General features: G+C 43.2%; 1 protein-coding gene across 1 annotated transcript; it reads right to left on the reverse strand.

The window, feature by feature from the left end:
- Positions 1-4,893: 4,893 nt before the first annotated feature.
- On the reverse strand, positions 4,894-5,454 carry LOC100356144 (small ribosomal subunit protein uS13). The gene has a single exon (XM_002720718.5). It carries the CDS (start codon positions 5,405-5,407, stop codon positions 4,949-4,951), a length of 459 nt encoding a protein of 152 aa, XP_002720764.1. The 5' UTR covers positions 5,408-5,454; the 3' UTR covers positions 4,894-4,948.
- Between the last annotated feature and the right edge of the window lie 8,607 nt (positions 5,455-14,061).

Below are 14,061 nucleotides of genomic sequence, written 5' to 3' on the forward strand. Positions count from 1 at the left end.
ATACAGACTTCCTCTTCCGGTTTCTTTCTTTGGCATTTTCCAGGTACCCCAGTCCGAGGATGAACTTTAGAGTATGATTTGATTGCTGATGTTTTCTTGGATTCCTACACTGACTGTCAGGCACCGCTTTTCTCTTGTTATCTCGTGTGCTCTGAGTTGGCAGACTGGTGATCTGCTCCTGACTCATTTGATGCACAGGGAGGATTTAAAAGGATGGTCACTGTAACTGCCTTTTACTTAGCATTTATCATGAATTTGCCATTTGCCATTTACAAGGCGTTATGCCAATTCTTTGTGGTTTATTATAGAAGCTGTTCACAATTAGGTGCAAACAGGAAACAGCTCTCTTTCTCTCATTACTGGCCCCCTACGTCAAAGCTTCTTGTCCACCTGTTCACCCCAACCCACTTCCGGACTATAGCTCAGGCAGTTCTCATGGTTTTCATTCACCTGCAGGAAGGCTCACTAAGTGAATAAACAGAAGAGTTACATCAGAACATCAAGATGACACAGGTTACATCCGCTTCCTTCTCTCACTCAGCCCTGACCTGTGTGTGCTACATCTACTCCAGGTGTGAAGCTGCACAAACTGGTCTCTCACACCTTTTCTACCTCTCATCCCTCGTCTTGCTCCTTCCTTGGCCCCAGAAAGCCAAGGAGAAAGAGGAGCGAACTACAAAAAGTCCCTCCTGAAGTCACCTGAATTTGACATGGAGCCCCCAGGTAATGGGCATGCCCAGTCTCAGAGGCAGAGGAGTGGTGCTGAGCTCTCACCTGGGGGAGGAGCGCCACAGCTGACCTCTTGCAATCTGCCCCCTCCTCCTGTTCTCAACAGCGTAACCAGCTTCCAACTGATGATGTCTCATTTCCTTTGCAGGTGTTTTTGTTTGGTTTGGTTTGGTTGCCACATCCTCAACATGGTGGAGCCCTGGTCCCTTCCGCTCAGTCAGCTTGGTCCTCAGGGAGGCAAACATCACTGCAGAGTGATCTGGCTGCAGCCCTCCCTCCCTCTCTGCCTCTGCAGGCTGCTCGAGACCCTTCCCCACCTTCAGAACTCTCCTGGCTGAATACCAGTCTTAATGTTCACTCCAGGACATACGTGAGGTTTTCCAAGACCTCTTTCTCTATGTCCCATCACAATGTTGACTGCAGGAATGGGCCCCCACCAGGACGAAGAAGCCAGCCACTCCTCTGGGCACTGCCCCAGTCTGTTCAGTGGTCTTCCTGGGGTGCCTCACTTGCTGCAGGTGCGGAAGCCTGTTGGGAGCACTCTGGAAAAACACCAAAGAGCCCTCTATCTGTATGGACTCCTTTCCATAAAACCCTTTCAAATTTATTTACATTTTTATAAGCTGAAAAATGGGTAGAGAGGTTGTTATTTATAGGATCTTTGAGTAAGACTAGCTTGGATGTGTCTGTTAATTGCTTTTAGAATGTGAGAATGGGGCTGGCATTGTGGCACAGTGGGACAGCCTCCTGCGACAACAGCAACCCATGTGAGCACCAGTTGGAGTCCCAGCTGCTCTGCTTCCAATCCAGCTCCCTGCTGATGCATCTGGAAAAGCAGCAGAAGATGGCCCAAGTTCTTGGGCCCCTGAAACCCACGTGGGAGACACAGATGGAGTTCCAGGCTCCCAGCTTCAGCCTGGTCCAGTCCTAGCTCTTCTGAGCATTTGGGGAGTAAACCAACAGTCTGAAGATTCTAACTCTTCCTTTCAAATAAATGAGCAAATCATTTTCTAAGAGAATGTGAGGATACTTAGTCATTGTTCTGAGGTCTTGGATTTCAACCAAATTTGTTTTTGTCTTTTTTGTTTAGCATTTTATTTCAGAGTAGTTTTAAATCTAGAAAGCAAACATTGTAAGGTAGTAATACAAAGAGTTCCTCTAATACCTCTCGCCCCATTTACCCTTATTAACATTTCATACTAGTATCTTTGTCACAATTAATGAACCATGCCCAGCTTTCCCTATTCTTAAGGCTGACATTCTATCTGTGACACATGGAAACCCCAGATGCCCACTCCCCTTGCTTGCTCAGGTTCCAGCTTTCACTACACATATGGAAATGCCTAAGGCTTGATAGCGCTATTTGCTATACGTGGCTGGTGGGAGGCAGCCCTCAGCATCAAGATTCATCCACCTCCCCTGCTGTTTTTTGCTCTCCCAGGAGCAACTTTCCACAGTGCTCATGACCACGAATGGAAATCCCAGCTATGTCTACTCAACTGGCTGAGGCTTCCTCCGCAGACAGTCATAAGAGGCTATGCCCAGATGAATTCTTTCACTAAAGAATGGCTCAGACTAAACCTGGCTCAGAGTGTGACAGCAAGAGCAACACAGCCTGCCTGACACCCCTGACCCTGGGATCCAGGAGGGCACTGATGCACAGGCTAGGGGTCCACTCTGTCCCTGCTTGCCTGGGGGCCACAGAATGAAACACTGGTCTTAGAACACCTTCACATAGACCTCACAACTTTGCACAAGAGATTTATAAAATAACCCATGCTGGAAAGGGCTGTCTTAAATTCTTCCCACAAGTCCTGGTCTTCATTAGTCCCTGTCTGGGAGAAGGGCACATGGTGACCCTGTCTCCTCATTAGATATCCACTCTGTCAACCCTGCAGTGACCCAGTCCATGGGGAGTCTCTGAGTCTGTTGTCCAAGCAGCAACCTGAGGCTCAGAGAGGTTCAGCAACTTACCACCATCCAACATCCAACACAAATATTTACACTCAGTGAAACACAGACAGACCACAAATACCACCATGACAGTCTCATCAGATTTTGCCACCAAATAAACTACTTGAAGAAAACCCTCTCATTAGCTCTCACTGCTTTTTAGTACAAGGGATTGCAAGCCTTGTTGAGTGACCACAATGTGTCCATATGTTAAAGAAGAAAACAAAATTGTCCAGTGTGGGTCACAGATTTCCAGGAAAGAACATGCATATTTTCTGTGCACATACTGTTCTAAGTTGGTATAAATTCTCCCCACCCTATGAAGCAAGTAGATATTTGTACTGTTCCATTTTCACAGAGGAAAGAGACTGGGATTTGAACTTGGGTGTCTATCACAAGGAACTGGGGTGTTCTTGCTGTCTGTTGCAAATAAAAAACCATGAAACCAGAAGCCCCAGATTCAAAAGCTAAGAAAGGGAAATGACACTGGCCACCCCAAAGAAAAGGTGCTCCAAGCTACAACCCAGGAGGAAGATTCAAAGGGCATAGAGGGTGGGAGAGGGGCAGCACTCAGCAGCAGGAGGTCACACCTGTGACCTTAGCCAGGCTCTGATGACCAGATTCCAGAATGCCATACCCCTGTGAAACCTCCTAGAGTGGCCACCCCAGGTGTTCTCCCTAGTGAGAAAGATGGAGAAAAAAATGTAGATAATAAAGAATACATGTATTCCATAAGTTACCCAGAAATATCTCACTTCTAAATGCAAAAAAAAAAAAAGTATTCACTCACTTAAGCTGAGCCACTTAAGGAATCATATTCACGGCAGAAAGACACTGCTAGAAAATAAAGAAATCGGCATGCACTCAGGGTTCAGCTGCTGCCTATTAACCAAGTCGTTTCAGGAGAAGCCTGAGGACTCCAGGTAGATCAGATGTTTCTGTCCCTTTCTTCTCTCACTTTGAGGTTTCCTGGGATAGAAATGCTGGAGGGGTGAGTGGGTGGGTGGGTGTATCTGCAGAAATAGCCCTTGTCCTTGCAAACAAGCAGAAACCAAAATTTTCCTGGAAATTTAGGAAGAACCACTTTTTCAGAACCAAGTCCTCAACTGTTTGTTGAGCCATGGCTAAGTCCTCTGCAGGATTATGGAGGCAAAGCCTCAGAATGCTGCCAGGGAAGCGTCATTAACATCACTTTCAGATAATAAACCGATAATGTCCTTTGGCTGTAGGCCAGGTGATGGGCCTGCCACTTCACCTGATTATCTCACATTGCACACAGTGACACCAAAAGCCTGCGGCACAATTGTGTCCATGTGTCATGTGTGTAGGCCAAGGCTCAAAGAAGGAAGGTAACTAGTAGCAATGTGCAAGTTTCGAGAGGCAGGCAACCCGGTTTACCTCCATGAGCTTAACGGTCATCTGCATTACTTAAATCTCCCTAAGCCTCACTTTCCATCTCTATAAAATGGGCTGTGACAGCTCCTAACACTGGAGCATCTCAGACTGTAATGTGCACACCCATTGCTTAAGACTTTCTTAAAAAGGAGGATCTGCTCAGGAGGTCTGGACTGGGGCTGAGAGTCAGCATTCCTAAACTGCCCCCCACCCCAGTGATGCCCATGCCACCGCACTGTGGACCACATTTTGAGCAGCAAAGCTTTTAAGACTTTTTTTTATATTTATATTTTATTTTATTTAATGAACATAAATTTCCAAAGTACAGCTTATGGATTACAATAGCTTCCCCCCCCCATAACTTCCCTCCCACCCACAACATTCCCCTCTCCCACTCCCTCTCCCCTTCCATTCACATAAAGATTCATTTTCAATTATCTTTATATACAGAAGATCAATTTAGCATATATTAAGTAAAGATTTCAACAGTTTGCACCCACACAGAAACACAAAGTGTAAAATACTATTTGAGTACTAGTTACAGCATTAATTAAACACCTAAGAGTAATTGTGTATTAATTACAGAGTTCAACCAATAGTTTTAAGTAGAACATAAAAAAATACTAAAAGGGTAAAGTATTAAGTTTTTTCTTTTTCTTATTTTTTGTTTGTTATATAGTTATTTTTTGTTTAATAAATGTGAATTTACAAAGTGCAACTTTTGTATTGTTGTGGCTTCCTCCCCCCAACCTCCCTCCCTCCCGTGGCCCTCCCCTCTCCCACTCCCTCTCCCATCCTGTCCTTCATCGAGTTTCATTTTTTTTTTTTTATAGGTACAGAAACTATTTATTAACAGAGAAAGCCCACAGACTCATTTCTTCTTGGACACACCCACAGTCCGGCCGCGGCGGCCCGTGGTCTTGGTGTGCTGGCCTCGGACGCGAAGGCCCCAGAAGTGGCGCAGCCCCCGATGGGCGCGGATCTTCTTCAGCCGCTCCAGGTCCTCCCGGAGCTTGTTATCCAGACCGTTGGCCAGGACCTGGCTGTACTTTCCATCCTTGACGTCCTTCTGTCTGTTCAAGAACCAGTCCGGGATCTTGTACTGACGCGGGTTCTGCATGATGGTGATCACCCGTTCCACCTCGTCCTCAGTGAGCTCTCCTGCCCTCTTGGTCAGGTCAATGTCTGCTTTCCTCAGCACAACATGGGCGTACCTTCGTCCCACACCCTTAATGGCAGTGATGGCGAAGGCTATTTTGCGCCGCCCATCGATATTGGTGTTGAGTACTCGCAAAATGTGCTGGAACTTCTCAGGGATCACTAGAGACATGGTGGCGGCAGAACCGGCGCCGAGCAGGCCTTCTGTGGAAGAGCGAGTTTCATTTTTAATTACCTTCATATACTGAAGATCAACTTAGAATATACTAAGCAAGGATTTCAACAGGCTGCACTCACACAACCGCACAAGGTATAGGGTATTGTTCGACTAGTAGTGTTGTTTTTAAGTTTCATAGTAGAACACATTAAGGACAGAGATCCTACGTGGGGAGCATGTACCCAGTGACTCCTGTTGTTGATTGCTTTTAAGACTTAAACAATGGGGACAGTGCTGTGGCATAGTGGGTAAAGACACCACCTACAGTACCGGCATCCCAATTGGACGCCAGTTCAATTCCAGCTGCTCCACTTCCAATCTGGCTCTCTGCTGTGACCTGGGAAAGAAGTACAAGATGGCCCAACTCCTTGGGCACCTGCACCTGTGTGGGAGACTTGGAAGAAGCTCCTGGCTCCTACCTTCAGATCAGCCCAGCTCCAGCCATTGCAGCCAATTGGGGAGTGAACCATCAGATGGAAGACCTCTCTCTCTCTCTCTCTCTGCTTCTGTCTGTGTTATTCTTTCAAATAAATAAATAAATAAATAAATCTTTTTAAAAAGCAGCAGCAGTTGGTGGAGTTAGAATCGTGCCAGGGGATCCCAATACAATCCCATCAAGGTGGCATGTACCAATGCCATCTCACTAGTCCCAGTGATCAATTTCTGTTCACAATTAATCACACTGATAGGTCTGAGAGTCAAAGGGATCACACAAACAAGACTAGTGTCTGCTAATACTTACTGATAGAATGAAAAAGGGAGAGAATGATCCCATCATGGGAAGCATGATACACAGCAGACTCATAGAATGGCAGATGTCCTAAATAGCACTCTGGCCTCAGAATCAGCCCTTAAGGCATTCGGATATGGCTGAAGAGCCCATGAGAGTATTTCAGGCATGGAAAGCCAAGACACTCTGGCAAAAAAAAAAAAAAAAAAAAAAAAATACTTAAATGAAAGCTCTCTGCAAATGAGATCCCAGTGGAAAGAACAGGGTCATCAAAGAAGGAGGTACCGGCGGAGCCAAGATGGCGGAATAGTGAGGGCGCGCACCAATAGTCCGGGAAAATTTAGTTTAATAAAAGGGGAGTTACGGTAGCCTCAGAAAAAAGAACCAGGAAAATATTGCAGACAAAACTCTTCTGGATCCAGTGGGCGTGAATCGGAGGACCTACTGGGAGAACAAGGTCGCCCACCGCGCGCGAAAGCCGAACCGCAGGACCGAGCCACGGGACTGAGCCGCGGAAGCCGAGCCGCGGGACTGAGCTGCGCAAGCTGCAGGGTCTGCGCGCAAGTGCTCGAAGGGGAGTGCAACAGCGGGGAGACTTGGGAAGTCCAGGGCTCCGAGTCCACACATCGGCGCTGGAAGGGGAGCAGACCTGCGTGGAGAGCGTGGGAGCCCACAGTTCGGGACATCAGCGGCAGACTCAACACACCAGCGCTGGAACGCGAGGTGAGCCGAACCTCAATAACCCGAGACACCGGCAGGCAAGCGGAGAGAGGAGACTAGAGGGAACGACCCCCGGGGCGGGGGGGACTTCACCAAGCTAACTGGAAGAGAGAGAGAGGGAAAAAAAAAAAGGTGACTGGTATGGACACGGGTTTCTCTCTCTCCGCTCACCTCTCAAGGGCGAGCAAGACAAAGAGCAGGCGCCATCTTGGACATACGTCATAAGCAGAGCGACCTCAGGTCTGCACCGGCCCTGAGCCTAGCAGTAAAACCTGACTCTGGGTGGGGCGAATTAACAGGAGATTAGGACTTAGTAAATTTATGGTGCTACTGAACTGAGACTGTGAAAAAAGAGACGGTGGGGGAGAGAACTCACGGAATTCACGTGAGCACTCTCCAGAGACGCTACAATTCCGTAACTTTGGCAACCCAGTGGGAGACTGAAGGAGAATTTGAGCCCACTCTAAGGGCCGAACAGATTCCCTGTGTGGTCCTTGGGAAAGAGCTTCTGATCTCTGGCTCCTGTGGGTATATCATTTGCCTGCTAACTACCTCCAACTTTGTTCAGCTGTGCAGAATAACTTCCCTGTTGAATCAAAAAAAAAAGAGAGAGAGAGAGAGAGAGGTTTACCACGCCTAACCTGGGAGTGTCACCTTTGGCACACCAAACAGAGCTCTCAGGCCACACCCATCTCAAGCCCTAAGGCTCCATCAAAAACAGATAGTCCACTTAATCTAGAGTCATAGTATAACAAGAAAAAGCACCACAGTGAAGAAACCAAATATCTCCAATATGACAAATAACAAACGCAAAAACCAAGGTAATAAAAACAAGGAAGTCACCATGAAGCCCTCAAATGAAAAAGACACCCCAATTCAAGATTATGAGGATGATGACATAGAAGAAATGCAAGAAGCAGATCTCAAAAAATTGATAAGAACATTAAGAAGTTCTCAAAAACAAATTCTTGAACTACAGAAATCCTTAATGGACAAGATAGAAAATCTCTCTCGTGAAAATGAAATATTAAGGAGGAATCAAAATGAAACGAAACAACTAGTACAACAGGAAACTGGGATAGTGACTGAAGTGAAGAATTCAATAGATCAAATGAAAAACACAATAGAGAGCCTTACAAACAGAATGGGAGAAGCAGAAGAGAGAATATCGGACTTAGAAGACAGAGAACAGGAAAGGATACAGTCAGACCAAAGAAAAGAAGAGGAAATTAGGAATCTAAAACATATTGTCGGGAATCTTCAGGATACTATTAAAAAACCCAACATTCGGGTTCTAGGAGTTCCTGAAGGCATGGAGAGGGAGAAAGGATTAGAAGGCCTTTTTAGTGAGATATTAGCAGAAAATTTCCCAGGTTTGGAGAAGGACAGAGAAATCCTAGTACAGGAAGCTCACAGAACCCCTAATAAACACGACCAAAAGAGACCCTCACCACGGCACGTTGTAATTAAACTCTCCACAGTGAAACATAAAGAAAAGATCCTAAAATGTGCAAGAGAGAAACGTCAGATTACTCTCAGAGGATCTCCAATCAGACTCACAGCTGACTTCTCATCAGAAACTCTACAAGCTAGGAGGGAATGGCAAGATATAGCCCAGGTACTAAGAGAGAACAACTGCCAGCCCAGAATATTATATCCTGCAAAGCTATCATTTGTGAATGAAGGTGAAATAAAGACTTTTCATAACAAACAGAAATTGAAAGAATTTGTTGCCACTCGTCCAGCCCTGCAAAAGATGCTTAAAGATGTGTTACACACAGAAACAAAGAAACACGGTCATCAATATGAAAGAAGGTAAAGGAAGGAAACCAAGGAAGGAAAGCTCACAGCAAAAGATCACAGGGAATTCAAAGCATATATTAGAACTTATCTTTGGCAAATGGCAGGGCAAAGTTACCACTTATCATTAGTCACATTGAATGTGAATGGCCTGAACTGTCCAGTTAAAAGACACCGTTTGGCTGATTGGGTTAAAAAACAAAACCCATCTATTTGCTGCTTACAAGAAACACATCTTTCCAACAAAGATACATACAGACTGAAAGTGAAAGGCTGGAAAAAGATATACCATGCCAACAGAAATGAAAAAAGAGCAGGCGTAGCCATCTTAATATCAGACACCATAAACTTTACCACAAAAACCATTAAGAGAGACAAAGAGGGACACTACATAATGATTAAGGGATCAATTCAACAGGAAGATATAACAATTATCAATGTATATGCACCTAACTACAGGGCACCGGTTTATCTAAAAGATTTGTTAACGGACTTAAAGGGAGACTTAGACCCCAATACAATAGTACTGGGGGACTTTAATACTCCACTCTCAGAAATAGACAGATCAATAGGACAGAAGATCAACAAGGATACAGTAGATTTAAACGACACTATAGCCCAAATGGATCTAACAGATATATACAGAACTTTCAATCCTTCAGCTAAAGATTATACATTCTTCTCAGCAGTACATGGAACCTTCTCTAGGATTGACCACATACTAGGCCATAAAGCAAGTCTCAGCAAATTCAAAAGAATTAGAATCATACCATGCAGCTTCTCAGACCATAAAGGAATGAAGTTGGAAATGAACAACTCAGGAATCCCTAGAGCATACGCAAACACATGGAGATTGAACAACATGCTCCTGAATGAACAATGGGTCATAGAAGAAATCAAAAGAGAAATCAAAAACTTTCTGGAAGTAAATGAGGATAACAGCACAACATACCAAAACTTATGGGACGCAGCAAAAGCAGTGTTAAGAGGAAAGTTTATATCAATAGGTGCCTACATCAAGAAATTGGAAAGGCACCAAATAGATGAGCTTTCTATTCACCTCAAGGATCTAGAAAACCTACAGCAAACCAGACCCAAATCTAGTAGGAGAAGAGAAATAATTAAAATCAGAGAAGAAATCAACAGGATTGAATCAAGAAAAACATTACAAAAAATCAGCCAAACGAGGAGCTGGTTTTTTGAAAAAATAAACAAAATTGACACCCCATTGGCCCAACTAACTAAAAAAAGAAGAGAAAAGACCCAAATCAATAAAATCAGAGATGAAAAAGGAAATGTAACAACAGACACCACAGAAATAAAAAGAATCATCAGAAATTACTACAAGGACTTGTATGCCAGCAAACAGGGAAACCTATCAGAAATGGATAGATTCCTGGACACATGCAACCTACCTAAATTGAACCAGGAAGACATCAAAAACCTAAACAGACCCATAACTGAGACAGAAATTGAAACAGTAATAAAGGCCCTCCCAACAAAGAAAAGCCCAGGACCAGATGGATTCACTGCTGAATTCTACCAGACATTTAAAGAAGAACTAACTCCAATTCTTCTCAAACTATTCAGAACAATTGAAGAAGAGGGAATCCTCCCAAATTCTTTCTATGAAGCCAGCATCACCTTAATTCCTAAGCCGGGAAAAGATGCAGCACTGAAAGAGAATTACAGACCAATATCCCTGATGAACATAGATGCAAAAATCCTCAATAAAATTCTCGCCAATAGAATGCAACAACACATCAGAAAGATCATCCACCCAGACCAAGTGGGATTTATCCCTGGTATGCAGGGATGGTTTAATGTGCGCAAGACAATCAATGTGATACACCACATTAACAGACTGCAGAAGAAAAACCATATGATTATCTCAATAGATGCCGAGAAAGCATTTGATAAAATACAACACCCGTTCATGATGAAAACTCTAAGCAAACTGGGTTTGGAAGGAACATTCCTCAATACAATCAAAGCAATCTATGAAAAACCCACAGCCAACATCCTATTGAATGGGGAAAAGTTGGAAGCATTTCCACTGAGATCTGGGACCAGACAGGGATGTCCACTCTCACCACTGCTATTCAATATAGTTCTGGAGGTTCTAGCCAGAGCTATTAGGCAAGAAAAAGAAATTAAAGGGATACAAATTGGGAAGGAAGAACTCAAACTATCCCTCTTTGCAGATGACATGATTCTTTATTTAGGGGACCCAAAGAACTCTACCAAGAGACTATTGGAACTCATAGAAGAGTTTGGCAAAGTAGCAGGGTATAAAATCAATGCACAAAAATCAACAGCCTTTGTATACACAGACAATGCCATGGCTGAGGAAGAAATTCTAAGATCAATCCCATTCACAATAGCTACAAAAACAATCAAATACCTTGGAATAAACTTAACCAAGGACGTTAAAGATCTCTACGATGAAAATTACAAAACCTTAAAGAAAGAAATAGAAGAGGATACCAAGAAATGGAAAAATCTTCCATGCTCATGGATTGGAAGAATCAATATCATCAAAATGTCCATTCTCCCAAAAGCAATTTATAGATTCAATGCAATACCAATCAAGATACCGAAGACCTTCTTCTCAGATCTGGAAAAATTGGTGCTGAAATTTATATGGAGGCACAAGAGACCTCGAATAGCTAAAGCAATCTTGTACAACAAAAACAAAGCCGGAGGCATCACAATACCAGATTTCAGGACATACTACAGGGCAGTTGTAATCAAAACAGCATGGTACTGGTACAGAAACAGAAGGATAGACCAATGGAACAGAATTGAAACACCAGAAATCAACCCAAACATCTACAGCCAACTTATATTTGATCAAGGATCTAAAACTAATTCCTTGAGCAAGGACAGTCTATTCAATAAATGGTGCTGGGAAAATTGGATTTCCACGTGCAGAACCATGAAGCAAGACCCCTACCTTACACCTTACACAAAAATCCACTCAACATGGATTAAAGACCTAAATCTACGACCTGACACCATCAAGTTACTAGAGAACATTGGAGAAACCCTTCAAGATATTGGCACAGGCAAAGAGTTTCTGAAAAAGACCCGGGAGGCACAGGCAGTCAAAGCCAAAATCAACTATTGGGATTGCATCAAATTGAGAAGTTTCTGTACTGCAAAAGAAACAGTCAGGAGAGTGAAGAGACAACCGTCAGAATGGGAAAAAATATTTGCAAACTATGCAACAGATAAAGGGTTAATAACCAGAATCTACAAAGAGATCAAGAAACTCCACAAAAACAAAACCAACAACCCAATTAAGAGATGGGCCAAGGACCTCAATAGACATTTTTCAAAAGAGGAAATCCAAATGGCCAACAGGCACATGAAAAAATGTTCAAGGTCATTAGCAATCAGAGAAATGCAAATCAAAACCACAATGAGGTTCCACCTCACCCCGGTTAGAATGGCTCACATTCAGAAATCTACCAACAACAGATGCTGGCGAGGATGTGGGGAAAAAGGGACACTAACCCACTGTTGGTGGGAATGCAAACTGGTCAAGCCACTATGGAAATCAGTCTGGAGATTCCTCAGAAACCTGAAGATAACCCTACCGTTCGACCCAGCCATCCCACTCCTTGGAATTTACCCAAAGGAATTTAAATGGGCAAACAAAAAAGCGGTCTGCAGCCTAATGTTTATTGCAGCACAATTCACAATAGCTAAGACCTGGAACCAACCTAAATGCCCATCAACGGTAGACTGGATAAAGAAATTATGGGATATGTACTCTTTAGAACACTATACTGCAGTAAGAAACAACGAAATCCAGTCATTTGCAACAAAATGGAGGAATCTGGAACACATCATGCTGAGTGAAATAAGCCAGTCCCAAAGGGACAAATACCATATGTTCTCCCTGATTGGTGACAACTGACTGAACACCAAAAAGGAAACTTGTTGAAGTGAAAGGGACACTATGGGAAACGGTGACTTGATCAGCATAGCCCTGACTGTTAATGAACAACTTAATACATTATCCCTCTTAGTAGTTTTTTTGTCTGTTCTACTTAATATGACTGATTTAATTCTGTAATTAATACACAGTTATTCTTAAGTGTTGAAATTTAACTGAAATGTGATCCCTGTTAAACATAAGAGTAGGAATAAGAGAGGGAAGAGATATATAATTTGGGACATGCTCAAGCTGACTTGCCCCAAATGGTAGAGTTAGAAACATACCAGGGGACTCCAATTTAATCCCATCAAGGTGGCATGTACCAATGCCATCTCACTAGTCCAAGTGATCAATTTCAGTTCGCAATTGATCATAATGAAAGGACTAAGAGTCAAAGGGAGCACATAAACAAGTCTAGTACCTGCTAACCCTAACCGATAGAATAAATAAAGGGGAGAGTGATCCAACATGGGAAGTGAGATACTCAGCAGACTCATAGAATGGCAGATGCCCTAAATAGCACTCTGGCCTCAGAATCAGCCCTAAAGGCATTCAGATCTGGCTGAAAAGCCCATGAGAATATTTCAGGCATGGAAAGCCAAGACACTCTGGCAAAAGATCTCTGTGAGTGAGATCTCAGTGGAAAGAACAGGTCTTCAAAGAAGGAGGTACCTTTCTCTGAAGGGAGGAGAGAACCTCCACTTTGACTATGACCTTGTCTAAACAAGATAAGAGTCGGAGAACTCAAGGGGCTTCCATAGCCTTGGAAACTCATGACTGGAGCATAGGGAGATTACTGATGCCATAGACAGGAGTGTCAATTGGTAAAGTCAACAACAGGAGTCACTGTGCACCTACTCCTCATGTAGGATCTCTGTCCTTAATGTGCTGTGCATTGAGATTTAATGCTATAACGAGTACTCAAATAATATATTTCACTTTGTGTTTCTATGGGGGTGCAAACTGTTGAAATCTTTACTTAATGCATACTAAACTGATCCTCTGTAAAAAAAAAAAAAAAGAAAAGAAAAGAAAAGAAACTATCAACTCCCAACTTGACTCTCACTGGGATTAAACATGACAATAGGTCTGATCTGATTTCATCATCATTAAAAAAAAATCATCTATTATTTTTCACTTTATGTTTCTGTGTGGGAGCAAACTGTTGAAATCCTTACTTAATGTATACTAAGCTGATCTTCTGTATATTAAGATAATCGAAAATGAATCTTGATGTGAATGGAAGGGGAGAGGGAGTGGGAAAGGGGAGGGTTGTGGGTGGGAGGGACGGTATGGGGGGGAAGCCATAGTAATCCATTATTCGTACTTTGGAAACGTATATTCAGTAAATAAAAGTTAAAAAAAAAAAAAAAAAGAAAAAAAAAAAAAAAAAAAAAAAGAAGGAGGTACCTT

This window comes from Oryctolagus cuniculus, chromosome 9 (genome assembly GCF_964237555.1).
Source record: "Oryctolagus cuniculus chromosome 9, mOryCun1.1, whole genome shotgun sequence".
Classification (NCBI taxonomy): domain Eukaryota; kingdom Metazoa; phylum Chordata; class Mammalia; order Lagomorpha; family Leporidae; genus Oryctolagus; species Oryctolagus cuniculus.